Source organism: Symphodus melops (assembly GCF_947650265.1).
Source record: "Symphodus melops genome assembly, chromosome: 8".
NCBI lineage: Eukaryota > Metazoa > Chordata > Actinopteri > Labriformes > Labridae > Symphodus > Symphodus melops.
This window is the reverse complement of record NC_136698.1, coordinates 5949698-5965077: the sequence shown is the minus strand read 5'-3', so window position 1 is coordinate 5965077 and position 15380 is coordinate 5949698. Positions and strand designations below refer to the sequence as shown.

The window sequence follows — 15380 nt, the reverse complement described above, 5'->3', positions numbered from 1 at the left end:
AGAGATGAATAATTCTACACGCAGCACCATCAGTTGTCAGTGATAGAGAAGCCCCTAACACCAGCCTGACAGGCTCATTACACTTTAATGACTTTGCTGCAGCCATCCCTCCAGGCTTGTTGTCCTGATCACTAGACGACCCAACTCACAGGGATCCCCTTTTATCAGCAAGCACAACGGAGTCCAGTAAGCCGTTTCTTACCTCCTCCGTGTAGGAAACCATTTGGCATTTCTGCTCTCTAGCTAGAAGAGAAAGTACGAAGGTTGTTGAGATGAAAAACAAAAGACTACTTCAAGTGAGTCATAATTATAAAACCCGCTGTTGATGTTGTCAGCGTGGAGGTGAAGACGAAGGTGAGACAACATGAAGGAGGTGAGGAGGATTTGTTTGTTTGCCTTGATCTTGAAGGTGCTGTGACACACCCAGATCAATGGTGATTAGTGAAAACTTTTCAGCTTTAAACAGCAGAACAATGAAAGACAGAAAAGTAGAGGATACAAACTATAACACAATAAAACAAAGTAAAGCAGCTGTTGATGCTAGCTTCTAGGGCAGAGTCGTAAAATTCACTGAATTCCAAGTTTTCGCCTGAAAACAAAACAAAATCCAACATAGAATATTTTAATGTTTAAGGCTAAAAACTGACCTTATACACCTTACATGTATCTCATTGGTATATGAAAAAATGTTGGCCTTCTCATTTTTCACAGTCGTGCACGTCAGTAACTCACACATACTCCGTGTGCTGCGGTTCATCAGTGCTCCGTGCTACACTGTAGAAATATTTAGCACCCACTCTAGTCGATCATTGTGTCCACACAGCATCCGTCTTCATTTCTAATACGCTGCTCGTCTACTTTTGACAGAATGTGCTGCAGGCTTGCATCAAGCTGGACAGAATATGACAACCCGGACAGGAAATCAAGCAGTCGGTGTCGTCCTACTGATAGCACATTTGAGCACTAACAGGCTAAATTGAGGTGGTTGCGAGCGCACGTGCAGTTTCCTCGCTGAGGTTTAATATTTAGCTTGCTTGTTTTCTCAGAAGGTCTCATTCGGAGAACACTGTCATGAGGAACTGAACATGCTGATAACATGCAAATGTAATTTCTTCCCAGGCACCTGTTTGGACATACTGTGCAGAGTCGACAACTGGGAAAATCTAACTTGTGACCTTCAGTCTCGCAGTCCAACCTTAACCACTGTGGAGTTGGGTCCCATTGCATTTAGCTTTCAGCGTCTGTTGTGAGTATAAAGCTGGCCCTTTCTTATTCTTTTACAGTCGTTTCAATATACTGTTATTTGTCTGTGCGAATGAATCTGTGTGTGTGTGTGTGTGTGTGTGTGTGTTTAGATCTGACCCCTTCCCGACTGCTCAGTTGGGGGTTGAGTTTTTCTTCTGAACTTTGATCAGCAGAGAGGAAGCTGTGTGATATCACTGTGGCTCCAGGCTATTATTGTAGTGAGAATAAAAAGGGCCAGTTCACAACTGATCTGACACACTTACTGTATAACACGTGCCAAACACTGGACAGTTTTATAGGGTTATTCCTTAAATTAATAGTTGTAAATACAAACAGATCTACCTATTTAGTTTCAGATGTTTTATGTGCACTGTATGGTCCACTTTAAAAAAACTGTATATTTTGCTAACCATTTCCAGGTCAGAGGGCGATGAAGAGTCCGCCTCTTATAACCCTGTGTTCTGTACGTCAGAGGATTCCTTCACTTGTTCGCTCCCTCTTGATGCAGCAACAAGCTTTGTCACCATGGTAACCATCAGCATCTCTGACACTGTAGTCCCACCACTCCTTCTTAGGATTCCTTCTCGACCTGGTACGGAAAAGTTTTCCTTTTGTCTCTTTCTTTGTTTTAGTTAGACACTCTTTAAATCTGTAACATACAATTTAAGTAAATATAAAAAAAAAATATTCAAAATAACAAATAAAGTTCAATCAAACAGAATTCAAATAAAAAACCGAAAGTGTTCTTCAACCTCTGATAACAGTAAGAGGATGATGAATCAAGTGTGAAAGATGCAGAGTTAGGGTTCAGCTTTTAATGAAGTGATCATAAATTCTTCTTCTGTCTTTTGTTATATACTCGTACTGATGGACGGATTTCTCAAGAGTTATTCCAAAGCCTCTATGTAAATCTGAAGCTTTAAAATGTTGACACAATCCTTACACTTGGTGGTGTTTCATGTGTTTGAGTTTGACCTCACTTATCGGTTACTTACATACGCTGTTAAGTGCATTACAGTAAGACATCAAAGAAGCATGTTCCCAGCATTCACTTTGATTTTCAAGGTCACTCAGTTCCCGATATTTGAGCCCTAATAATAAATCCAGACATGTGCTGAGATGATTTAGGTCTCCTCCATCTTTAAAACACCTTCGTATCGCAGACTTCCACTTTTAACGAGGTGAATCTGATCAAATAAGGACAAAAAATTTTCATTCTGTTGTGGTTGGTGAACATGACTGGAATAGTGGGGAGCTGCTGAGCCGTGACCTTATTCTGTGTGTGTGCAACCACATCCATTCTGTGAGATACCCACAGGGACAGAGAGTTTTCATGGTTCAACTAAAACTTTAAGAGAAACTCACAGAGCAGGACAGAAACTGAGGAGTTTGTGTTAATGATCCACTGCATATATTCCAGTAGGCCCGTGTCTTTGGTGGTTCAGGATAATGTTGTATTAATAGAAATAACACCTTTTTTTATTCTATTCACTGTATCTGTAGTTACTGGATTCTGCCCTTTGAAGACAGAATAGTTAAATATAAGCAGCTCAGTTGGCTATAACTTTAAGTAACATGTTATAATATGATCATATAATAAGGTAATCAAGTGTGCTTCTCCTTAAGTAACGTGTTCACATGAGTTCTTCAGCAGAGAACAAGAAGCCTGTGTTTTCCCTGATGTGGTCTGGAAAATAAATATTTGAGCTCTTACTCATAATGTTGAGTAATCTCCTCTCTTCCAGCAGGCAGCCAGAGTTAGGCTTCACGCTGTATGAGACTCAATTATCTCTTTGTGTAATTGTCACTATTGATTGATGTATTTATCTGGGCTTCTCTGCATTAAATGACAGTTCATGTTAGTGTTGATTTACACCTCTGAAAGCACCGGAAATCATCATTCAGTCTCAGTATGAAACCCCTTGCACTGCACTGATCATTGACATGTAGGTACACTGCATCATATTTAATATAGATGTATGTAAAGACCAAAAGGGATAATACATTTTCAAATGAATGCCAAGCTGACAAATTAAATCATTTTTTCTCAATATTTTTCATCAACTGTGAGCTCAAGATGCTTTAAATTTATGTTTCTAATATTGATAATCCTGCTATAAGGGTTAGGACTGTATTGATCTCCATTGTGTGTAAATAGGAGTAATTAAAGCATATGCCACTTTCAGATGTACAGTGCTGAGATGTCATTTTTTCCAAGAGACAGTAAATAAACAGCTCAGCAAGTAAACACAAGATCAGAATCATACATGACCTTTAGGCTCACTAACTCGTATAGTCATTTGATTATCCAAAAGGCAAATGTGATCCTCTACCTGTTGTGTAATAATCCATGAGATTTAGTCAGCTTTGATTAAATGTCACTTGATATTAAAGGTGATTAAAGTGGCTTTATAAATGCAGATAATCTGTCCAATGTATACTGGTTGTGTTGTAGAAACAATGATCTTTATATCTATGTGCGTGTCTGTATTTGAGATTGTCCCTTTTTCTTCTCCACAGTGAAACCAAGTCCTCCAGTCAACCTGTCACACATCCAGACCATTGAGGCGGAGCTCATCTTACACTGGGAAGACCTGTCCGACTTTGTCTCTGGCCCGCTGAGATACGAGGTCAGATACTCCTCCACCCATCACCCAGCCTGGCAGGTAATGTCATATTTCTCTGGAGAACTTTACTTCTGTCGCTTTACCATGGGCTTTTTTTTTTTTTTTTTTTTTTGGTATTATGATACGATATGAGATCATTTGGTTTACGGATTAAACATCTCTACATTGCACCAGATTATGATCAATTTAACTATTTATTGACATTTTTATTAGGACAGTGTGAAATAAACTTTGCAGAAATGTGATGGTTTTCTTACGTTTAAAATACATTAAAAACTCCAGCGATTCATTTCATCCTAGCACGCCATTCGTAGACACCTCAGAGATGAATTGCAGGTTTTCATTCAGGTTCGAAAAGCCTCAAAGTCAGAAGCAAATCCTGCTTCAATAGGAGAAGATACAAATATGCAGTCAGGTTTTACAGACTTTAGAGGATGGTTAAGTCCTACTTATGCCGTTATTCTTCACACACTTTGTGTATTTGCCCTGCTTTGCAGTGCCACTTTTTACTAAGCTATAATTTCCACTGTTGAGGCATTGTGTTTATTTAGTTTGACATGTTCACAGTCAGTTAAAGTTTTAACAGCCTCGCACTGTAATCAACATTCAACAGTGCACTCAGTGTTCAGCAGTGGATCACAAGCCTCATGATTCATTCAGGGGCCAGACTCTGGACTTACTGTTAAAGACTCCTTTAGACGCATGGATAAAATATGACTACTGTTTCAATAACACATAAAGCCTAAGATCAAGAATTTGCTAAAGGCACTTTATAAATGAAAAGAATATCTTTTAGAGCATTACCTAGAATCAGGAAATTCAAACTAAACATTTTAAGAGGAATAGAGAAAGGATTATTTATGCATGGCCAGATATGTCGTGTATACTGCATACAGAGACTATCAAAGTAAAATCATCGTGGGTAGGCAGGATAAAAAGTAATATTTCAACTATGAACAAATAATAAAAATCATCTCAGCAGTGTAAATGAATTTCAGGTCTCTGCCATGCAGCTTTAAATTCCTAAACAGGTTGATTTTCTTTAATAGATTTTATTTTGGTAAAAAGATTTTCTGAAAAGTGAATGACCTACTTCTGACCTCACTCTGCAGCTGCAGCTATTCATGTGTGGATGCAAAACGACTTCTTGACTTTGACACGTGAGAAAGTGGCAGGTGTCTAGACACTGTTCAGTTACCGTTAATGAGACATGAACTTGCAATCACAATCCTGTCGTGATGAGGTCATGGTTCTCATGTGCAAACACACCCAACTCTCCTGACTTGTTTGTGTTTGTGAGTGTATGTTGACGCTCTCTCTCTCTCTCTCTCTCTCTTCCTCTCTCTCTTTGCTGTATCTAGGTGTTGTCTACACCTGGAGAGCCCAGGTTGTCTTTGGACCTAAAGTCCAGACTGAATTATACCGTCCAGGTTCGCTGCTCCGGCCTGGTCACGCCTCCTCAGTGGAGCGACTGGAGTGAACCTCACCACATCTACCTGGACAGTAAGAAGTTCCCCTTACTGCTGTTTGGATAGAAAACAAATACAACTCTCGCTAAAAATGTTTTGTCCTCACTTTTTTATTGAGCACAAAATAATTAAACCTCATGCAAGCATGGCTTTAGAAAAGGCATAGTACACTGGTTGATTCTGCAGATATTCATCGTCTATATCTGACCAGCTGATACTTAGTCAACATCATCAAATCAAAGTTTTACTTCACTACTTTATTTCTTGATTTATTGACCACGTTCCTAAAAAAAAAAAGAACAACATTCCCTCGTCTTTATTTAAATGTAGTTTTTAGAGCTCATTATAAAACATCAAGAAAATCTGTTAAACTAAGCCGATGAACACATTTATCAAACCTGCTAAAACTATGTTAGCATGGTCAGTGTAAATAACATTGCATTCAGCTAGAAGCTGTGCACAGCTTTTTTAGAGAGTGAGCATGGCTGATTTATTTCATCCATCATTGTGATCATGTTAAATTTAGATCCTCTAGAACCACTAACAAACATAGAGACTAAGTCCAGGGACTCCCAAGGTGTCTGCAGCTGTGGCCCTAAAATCAGAGTCTGATTATATAATTTCACCCTTTAAAATGAACTGGCTAGCTAACATTTTGAACCTTTCCTGAGGACCAGTTTCTCTGAGAGGTCCTGCAGATACGGATTCACCGATGACCTCAATCAGCTCTGAGGATGATCAACGTCTATGCTAAACCATTAAAACCTCATTAGATCAAACTGTAAATGAAGAGCTCATTATAATACGGTCCGTGCCATTAGACCTGGATTCAGAGGTCGTTAGGCAAGTTAGTGACCAGCTACAAATCTCCCAATGCGACACCACAGACTGATTCAAATGTCAGAATGTGTGCTGCAGCAATGTGCTGAACATGCACCAGATTTTATAACAGTAGCTTAAAATGTTGGAAGAGGGAATTGAGAAATGTTTTGCCATCTTTTAATTATCCTTTTAAGACAAGAGGCCATCATGTCCATGGTTTCTTTTATTCTTAGTTTGTTTGTTGCTCCATCAGACTGCTTACTAAACGTTTGCTTCAGTCTGAGGGATTATTATCGAGTATTACATCAAGTGCTCTATGTTGTCATGGCAGAACAGAAGACTGCTCTTGTTGGATTGTTCTCTTGTTTCATGTTTTTAAGGGTCTTCAGCAGAAGAAATGAAAAGTGTACTAAAATAATCTAACAGGCAGAAGCATGCCAGCACTTTCTCTAAACCCTCACTGTACTCCAGTCCTCCTAAACCTGAAGTAACAAACACAAAACAACACATATGACGTAGAAACAGAACCCAATAAAGAGGGAAATGCAACTGGAGGAAAAATGAAAATCAAAAGTTCCACCTAAACTATTGTCAAATAGACCTTAAAGAAGCTCCAGAGATTTTTTTTCAAGTTCAACATTAAAATCTCCTTGATGGACTGAGAGATGAGGTATTTTTAAAATACGTAAATTAAGCAGTAATCTATCTCAAAGCTATGGCGTGGACAGATTCAGCCTAAAGCTCCTTGTAAAGTGGCACTGAAACTTGTTAGAAAGGGGGTTTGGATTGATCACTACATTTTAATCCTTTTTTAGTTCATCACATAAAGTAGAACGAAAGTTTCAGTGACATTATTACAATTAGGTCAAATTTGAATCTGCCTGTTTGTCACTGTTACATGTGCATGTGTTGCTCATCTTCTCCGTTGGGCCTGGTCCAAAAAGCTGTCATGTTAGTGCGTCATGATGAGGACAAAAGTTTAAAGACTCAACAACTCTGAGTCATCTCATCCACTCAACAACAATAACTTTTCAAACACGGCCAGAAAAGTAAATAATGTGACAGATCAAGGTGAACGAATGGATCTTGGCAAGTTTCTGAATGCATATCAATTGTATATACTGTGAAGACAGAAGATACATGAAACATCTTTTGTACTGAATTGGAGACTTTCTTTTGTTGCTCTGCTCACCTGCTGGTGTATGAGTCACGTTTCTTTGATTTTGTTTGCTGGCAGTTTCTGTGAGGTTGTTTGGCTCACGCCCTCACACGCCCTTCAGACCACCGTGCGTCAACAAAATCCCTGAAGAGTTAGACTAACATGCACACAGTGCACATAAAGTAGAACATGTTATTACATCGAGTAAGTTCTGTAGATTATTGCACGTAAGTATCAAAGGTGAATGTAATATATTATTGCACAAGAGGTTCAAGTGATGGACATTTATATTTTTGTTATAACAGGAAAATGTGTTTTTTTTTATTATGTGCAAACATAATAAAATATAATAATATTAATTCTGATGACAATATAACATCATACTGATCATTTTTTTCAATGTTTTTATTATGAGTCACAATACGGTAACAAACTTTGTACCTGCAGAAACCTGATCTGTGTGTTTATGTGTACAGGGGTGAGCTACATCCCAGAGAAAGTGTTGGCGAAACCGGGGGAGAACGTAACAGTGTACTGCGTGTTCAACGACCACGACGTCGACGCCAGCATGGCTGTGTGGATGCTAAACTTCCAGCAGCAGCTTCATCACAGCCAGTACCATCCGGTCAACCGATGGGTACGAGAAATCAAAACTAGCCTCCGTCTGCTTTGATTGTCTCTCGGACAAAACTGTGCTCAGTGCAAATAACTTAAGAGATTTTACCTTTTCTTTCCCAAACCAGGTCAGCCAGATCACAGTGCGCCCTTCAGAGACTCGCTTGTACGACCTGTTGCAGTGTACTCAGGAGTGGAACATCCCGTACAGCCAGATCTATGTCGAGGGTGAGCAGTGTGTGGAAATAATGGAAAAGCTTAAAGGCAGGGTTGATAATTTTTGAAAACCAGCATGAATTTGAAAGTAGCATACCCTCCGTTCTCCGTCTTCACCCGCCCCCCTCACCCTTCGTGCTCCCTCAAAAGCCAGGCCCCCTCACTTACATGCAAAAGCGCCATTGGTCCAGAAGCTGACCTCAACTCATGCTTTGAGTGTGGGCTCGTAAACACAAGGGCTAGAGAAGGAGCAGGTAGGCAAGGAGGCCTGATTTGATTACCAGATTGGTAACTCGTGGCAGACATTGGTGAAAGATTTTACAGGATTAAACCACTACACATGACAGATTTTCTTTGTTCCTTTCTCAGAGCACATGAGCTATTTATTTCTCCCAGGACAGTTTCATTTAAAATCTCAGTGTAATATTGTGTATCTGTTGAAAATTACCAACCTTGTCTTTAATGATGAATCTATTTATATGGTTTGGTATGATTTGATTAATTTGTGTTGAGTCTTTCATACAACCCACTTTCTCTCTTCCCTCAGAGTTTTATTTTTTTTGTTTGCATGCACAAATACCAGAGTACACTGAACATAATATGATGGTAACGTTTCATATGTAACATAACGAGGACACGGTTTATGTTCAGTTTAGGAGTCCGTGTTTCACCTCTGAAGTTTAGAAGTCTGTGTCCCTTTTATTGTTGTTTTTTTCCGCTGCCGTGAACAAAGACAGGAAAGATGTAAAAATAGTCCACAGTTGCACACAGACGCGCCACCTCAGGTGAAGTTTGTTATTTTGACCTGAGTATGGTTCTTTTTTTTGTCTCTGTGTTTCAGGAGCTTCCATTGATATAACCTGTGTGACCAATGGGGATATCAATGCCATGGACTGTAGCTGGGAGAACAACCAGTGGACAAACCCCATATTCAGATCCAGGTAAAGAAACGTTTTACTCTGTAGTGTAATCAGATGTTTGGACAAGCTGTGTCATTGTAAATGGACCAAACGTGTCAGGAAACCTGGAAGTGACTGAACACAAAGGACCAGACAGACACACCCTATTGGAATGTGAACGACACCAAGTTTGTCTGAGCCTGAGTCTGTGTAACAAATAAGCCTGCTCGAGTTTAGGGCTGACAAATCATCCTAAGGGCTCTGATGCAGACTTTACACCTGAGACTGTGGGACTACGTGAGAGTTCAGTGGTGACAGAAGGATGGGATTGTCAAGCCCTTTACTGAGTGTAAACAAATGGTTTCTAAATTAAAATGGTGTTCAATAAAGTTTGATTTACAAAAAAACAGAATGTAAATAAAGCCAGCAAGTGAGAGATCAAAAAACACCCCACCAAAAAAAAACAATAATTGTCTGTAAGTTACAATCTGTAGGCGAGGTAATCTCTTCTGTGGTTACTGAAAGCACGTTTGAAATAAATAACAGTATCATGTATTGAAGATGGTGGTTAAATTTTGCTTGTCATCCCTTTTTATTGAGCATACATGGTTTTCATCAGGAAGAACAATTTAAATGTGAAAGTTAACTCTTAAGCGAAGAGTTTAGACAAATGTAGTAGGACAGTAAGTGTAGTCATAAAACCAAGTTAGATATGAAAATGTAAAATAAAGTTCTTTAATAGAGTAAATCTGTTGAATTTGACCATGACTGTTGAGTTTGTTTCCAGTACATATAAAAGAGAAGAAAAGACAGGTGTGCTACAGCCTTTCCTTTCTCGCAGGTGGGCCGACCTGCCCTGCGATGTGATGGAAGAGAAAGAGCGAGCGGGGGAGACGGTGGGGCAGCTGGGACCTTCGTGTCTTCATGTAAATTTCAGGCAGAAAACATGCACCATCCAGCCTCTGAGGATGAACTGCTACAAGCTGTGGCTGGAGGTCCCATCCAGACTGGGCCCCGTCAGGTCTAAACCCGTCTACCTGTCTCCCATAGATCACGGTGAGTACGACAGAATCAAAAAGTTTATCGTTGCCATAATCATCAGAAGAATGCATCATTACTTCCTGCATGAAGAGCCCTAACATGTTTCTGAAACCAAATCAAATATAATATCTTATTGGTTCATTTATTCTTAATTATTGTCATTTTAAAATGTTAGAATTGTAATGACATAAAGATGACAATGGGGAACAATTAGACAAACATTAAGAAATCAAACAAACAGCAACGTGAATGTACAGGAAAGAGGAAAAAAAGGATGAAAATAAATTTGGTTAGTATGATTTAATGTGAAATTTTTTTTATGTAAATGTATGTCCTGATGGTCAGTTAAGAAATTGTTGAAATATCTATTTGATAAATCAAGCAGCAGTAATTTCATAGCATAGATATATCACAGTCTTGGAGTCGTTATTGAAGAGGATTAAATCACCTTATAACAACACATTATCACACACATGAATCCTTTATTTATTTATTTATACTTAAAATTATATCCGATGTTCTGAGACAGAAAGTGTCAAATGTCTTTAAAAGTTTTTAGTGTGCAGGCTCAGTCTCCCTGATTGCTCATGAGGCATGTTTACACTTTTTATTCATCATTTTCCACTTTCAGTGAAACCATACGCACCCACTAATGTGAAGGCAGTGAGTCGGAGCAGCCGGGTCCTGACGGTCACGTGGAAGCCGCCGTTACTGCCAAGCGAGGGACTCCAGTGTCAGTTTCGTCACCACTCACCTTCCTCTGTGAGATCTCAGCCGGAGTGGAGGGTGAGCTTGTTTTTTCAAACACTGGCTTTCATAGAAACTTTAGCAAAGTGGAACTAAGGATTCCAGGTAAATACACAATGTCCTCCAGAGCATCACAAAACCATTTATTTAACTTATTTTTAAGTTATGGATGTTATAAATGTGCAATATAAATAAAGTTGACTTGACTTTACTCTAAATCTTAGTTTCGATTTTCAGTACGTTTAGTACTTAGTACCGGTAATTATAATTTTGAACACAGAGCACTTTTAAGATATTACTCTTTAATACTGTGTTTTTATTCTGAAAAGCTACAAGGCTGACATGTCATTTGTTAACGTAATACGTGGCTCAAATTTATGATAATATCACTATACATTCATGTTATATTCAGCAATGTGATGAGTCATGAAGTAGTGACACGGTTTGTCAAATTAGCTGAAAAATCTACTTACAGTGCTGTATTTTCTAAATGAATCTAAAATGTTCTACCAATAACAGAGATGTTTATCTACCCAGGACTCTGCTGGGTAAGACATTAATTCAACTGGTCAGGTTGACATGATCAGATAGGAGCTGAAATGAGACCATGGTCATGCAGTCAGTCTAAAAATATCTTTAGAAGTTTTCATGCGTAAACATCATTTTGGTAGATGAAGGAAACAGATGGGTCCTCCATCAGATCAGATATTTCCTCATTACTTTCTGTGCACCGAGTAACCAAGGAGACTGTTTTTGCCTGCAGGTTCAGGATCCTGTGCGGGTCCCACAGGCCGAGGTCACAGTGTCAGACATGTGCTGGGTGTATGTGGTAGAGGTACGCTGCATGCACACCAGTGGCACTGGATACTGGAGCCAGTGGAGTGAGCCGGTCTACTCCACACCTCAAAACAGCAGAGGTACAGAGAAGCACAGAGAAGCACCATTTATTTCACTCTTTAATAACATAAAAATCACAACAACAACAAAAAATCTAGAAAAAATTTAAAATCACATCTCACCTGTCGTTCTCAGCTCCGGAGCATGGCCCAAATTTCTGGAGGCTCCTTCAAGATGATCCGTACAGAAACCAGACTAATGTCACTCTGCTATTTGAGGTAAACAAACTAAAGCCATATCTGTTTAAGACTTAAAATCAGCATTTATTAAAGCACGACATGAAAATATTATTCATCTGTTTTTAATCCTCAGCCTCTGCAGACATCAGGACAGTCTTACTGCGTGGATGGATTTATAGTCCAGCACACGACCTCGAGTGGCTTTGTGATGAGGGAGCAGATCGATCTGGCTTCATCCTACAGCTTTGAGTGGGACCAGTCGCTTCAAACTGTGACTGTGGAGGCCTACAACAGCCTGGGGAGCTCCACAAACAACTTCAACATGACGCTGGACAGACAGCCCAAACGTGAGATCTTCTTCTGCACTATTAGGAGGAAGGACATTTGTCTATTATTCTCTTACACATACACATCAACAGGAGGAGCAGATTGATATTACAGTCTGTCTTTTTCAGCAGCATCCTTGCTAAGATACTGTAGACACACGTAATACGTTTAAAAATGTAGATATCATAGTTTTATCACAAAAATGTTATTGTAAGATTCTTTAAATGTCTGTGCTAATTACAAAAACAAATCTCAACCTATAAAATATACATCAGAGCAACAAGAGCGACTCGTATTTTTAGATTGAAGCAGCCAAAAGAAGGAGCAAAGAGTTTCCTCAGGTATGATGGAAGTTCTCTAACACGCTCTCATCTCCAAGCTGAAGCTGATCAGAGAGGCTTTGTTGCAGTGTGAAAAAAAGAGGTTAAGGTCATTCTGATTAATGATCAGTGTTTGAGTTTCATTTCACCCTTACACTAGCAGTTCTCATTCTGACTGTCTCCAGCAGGGGGCGCTATATGAACAACAACAAGCATCAACACTCTCCAGGGTCAAGCTGTGACACTCGTGCATGTTTCTAGTTAAATAATCATATTTTCTTCCTTATTCTGTATATCTGTTCTACAAGTGTTAGATAACTGCATTTTAGGGATCTCTGCAGGGCCAAGACAGGTCTAAGAAAGATATTGGTCGAATACTTTTTTCTCTTCCTAATATCCATATTGTAATTGGCCCCCAAAAACTCCACGTCAGTCATGTCATAGAATGAAGAAACAACCCTGTGAAGTTTTTCAAACCAATTTTTACTGTTATTTCAAATATTGTTAGTTTACTTCTACAATGACGTAAAAAGAAATGGAAACATGTGAGCCGTCCATTAGGACCGAAAACATGTCTCTGAAGACTCCATTAATGCTCTGATTGAGGCCCTGCTACCATTAGCCACACTGCAGTGAAAACAAGCAGTTTCAATGATTAAAGGTTCTCTCTGTGTAAGGCACTGAGATGTTTGTGTGACAGGCAGTTGTTTGTCCATCAGTTATTACTCATGATTTCATGAAATTACTAACTGGCAAAAACAAACTTGTTCCTTTTTAAAAGGTTTTCAAATACAAGTATTGTAAGAAATGATGTTCTCAGAGTTATTAACAGCTGGGTGAATTAGCCGACCTGATGTAAAAAGCTTACCATCATATTAAGAAACCACTCAGTGACCTATTGTATCATCAGTCAGATCTACATTTCTATGTTTCTCGTTTCATATGTTCATTGTTTTCTTTTTTTAACTTCATGTGAAAAAGCATGCAAGTCAAAATGTTACCCAGTTGTAGTATGATAAAGGCTCACTGATTGGCTAACACTCACACATGATTGACTTCTGACTGCACAGTCTTGTAGCATCTTTCAGCTCTAAAGGTCAGACAACAGAGCGCAGATACTGTGTTACTAAACTGAAGTAAAGCTGTCAGGTGTCTGTCTTTTTACCTGAGCAGTTAATGTAATTTTAGCTAATGTAATCTACTGCCACCTCTTCTGACTTCAAAACAGGGGATTCACGCTGGTTTATCCCCCCTCTCCATTCTGCAGGCCGACGTGTGCGTTCGTTCAGTGTGCTGGTCATCAACAGCACGTGTGTGTCTCTGTCATGGACTCTGTTGGACAACAGCTCTGTGCCTCTGTTCATGGTGGTCCAGTGGTCTCAGGGCCAGAAGGACTCTGATCATCACAGAGGCCTAAGTGGAGAAACATGGGCCAGACTGCCTTACACAAAACACCCCATCTATCTCAGAGGTAACATCATCATCTTCTCTGTTTGATATTTATTGTTTTAATTTTAACTTCAGAGTAACGTGAGTTCATGTATCTGCTCAGGTGATTTCTTTGACTCTGAGGAGTGTGGTTTCTACTTGTACCCTGTGTTTGCTGATGGAGAAGGGGAGCCAATATACACTACAGGTAGGCTCAGTATTCAGCTGTGTCTCTTCTGTTGTGACAGTGTTACAGGATAAATAACAGTATTTCATCATGTTGTAAATTATAACTATGTTTTTTGTTTGTCACATCAGGTACCAGAGGAGACCCTGCAGCCTACATGATGCTCATGATTATCTCCTTTCTCTTCATCGTCCTGTTTGTCACCCTGGCTCTCTCCCAAAACCAGTAAGAGTTAGAAAGGACTGAAATTATGTCAGTTTAAAGAAACACAAATAAATGTTCGGCCACAGAATTTGCTGCACACAGAAAATTCTCATATTAAACCTCTTTTGGTAAAAGAGTGAACAGTGTTATGATGCCTCATCAGAGAAATTTCATCTTTTCAAAAAGTCCCTTTTTAAACATCCAGATGTTGTATCTATTAAATGTGTGGCATCACTGGATACTGAATTAGGCTTTTTTTACCCAGACACTTGTAAAAAAATGACGAATCATGGGGTGGATGTGGGGCTGAGTTTAATCAGGGGGGAAGCGACACTCTCCATAACAATCAGGAGAATGACATTTAAAGGGTCACAAAGGTGTAATTACACTTGATGACCTCTGATAGGAAGCTGAAATGAGTGTGGGAGAATAAAAGTCTTAAGAAGGAGTAAAGAAGCCTAAACATCTGCTGTGTTTCTTTGCAGAGTGAAAAAGTTTGTGTGGAAGGATGTCCCCAACCCCAACAAGTGCTCCTGGGCCAAAGGACTCGACCTGAAAAAGGTACAAAATATTGTGAAAATACAGCAGCCTGTGTGCAAACACACTGATCTGATCGCTCTTGAATGTGACAGCATGCACATTCTGATGTCTCAGACCTCTGTTTTTGTTGCCATGGCAACACAACAAGTGTAGATATCGTTAGATTTTTAGAATCACATCTTGAATTTAATATTGACGACCCTACGTGCTCGATCCCGGAGAAGGTAACTTAAAGTGTTATTGGGGGGGGGGGGGATTCTACCAGTTACAAAAAAAACACTCACATAGCCTAGTAGATGGCCCAGGTTCAAGTCGACCTGCGGCTACTGAATGTCATTCTGTCTAGATTTCTGACTCCATTGACTATCCTTTCAAATAAAGGCAAAAGAGCCCCATAAGTAAATCTTGTAGGTTAGTCAGGTCTGTTCATGTGTTATGTATGTATTACCCATTTATTC

At 39.4% G+C, this 15380-nt stretch overlaps 1 protein-coding gene across 2 annotated transcripts in view; it reads left to right on the top strand.

Annotated features, from left to right (window-relative positions):
* The window catches only part of lepr (leptin receptor), a 38851-nt gene that overhangs the window by 21406 nt on the left and 2065 nt on the right, over window positions 1-15380 (top strand). For both annotated transcript variants that reach the window (XM_079350016.1, XM_079350017.1), the window contains exons 5-20: window positions 1120-1246; window positions 1665-1837; window positions 3766-3911; window positions 5234-5375; window positions 7799-7959; window positions 8066-8165; window positions 8995-9094; window positions 9894-10108; window positions 10725-10879; window positions 11604-11757; window positions 11873-11955; window positions 12050-12263; window positions 13831-14034; window positions 14116-14199; window positions 14310-14403; window positions 14868-14943. In XM_079350016.1, coding sequence (XP_079206142.1) covers window positions 1120-1246; window positions 1665-1837; window positions 3766-3911; window positions 5234-5375; window positions 7799-7959; window positions 8066-8165; window positions 8995-9094; window positions 9894-10108; window positions 10725-10879; window positions 11604-11757; window positions 11873-11955; window positions 12050-12263; window positions 13831-14034; window positions 14116-14199; window positions 14310-14403; window positions 14868-14943 — 2228 coding nt within the window. The remainder of the gene's footprint in view (window positions 1-1119; window positions 1247-1664; window positions 1838-3765; window positions 3912-5233; window positions 5376-7798; window positions 7960-8065; window positions 8166-8994; window positions 9095-9893; window positions 10109-10724; window positions 10880-11603; window positions 11758-11872; window positions 11956-12049; window positions 12264-13830; window positions 14035-14115; window positions 14200-14309; window positions 14404-14867; window positions 14944-15380) is intronic.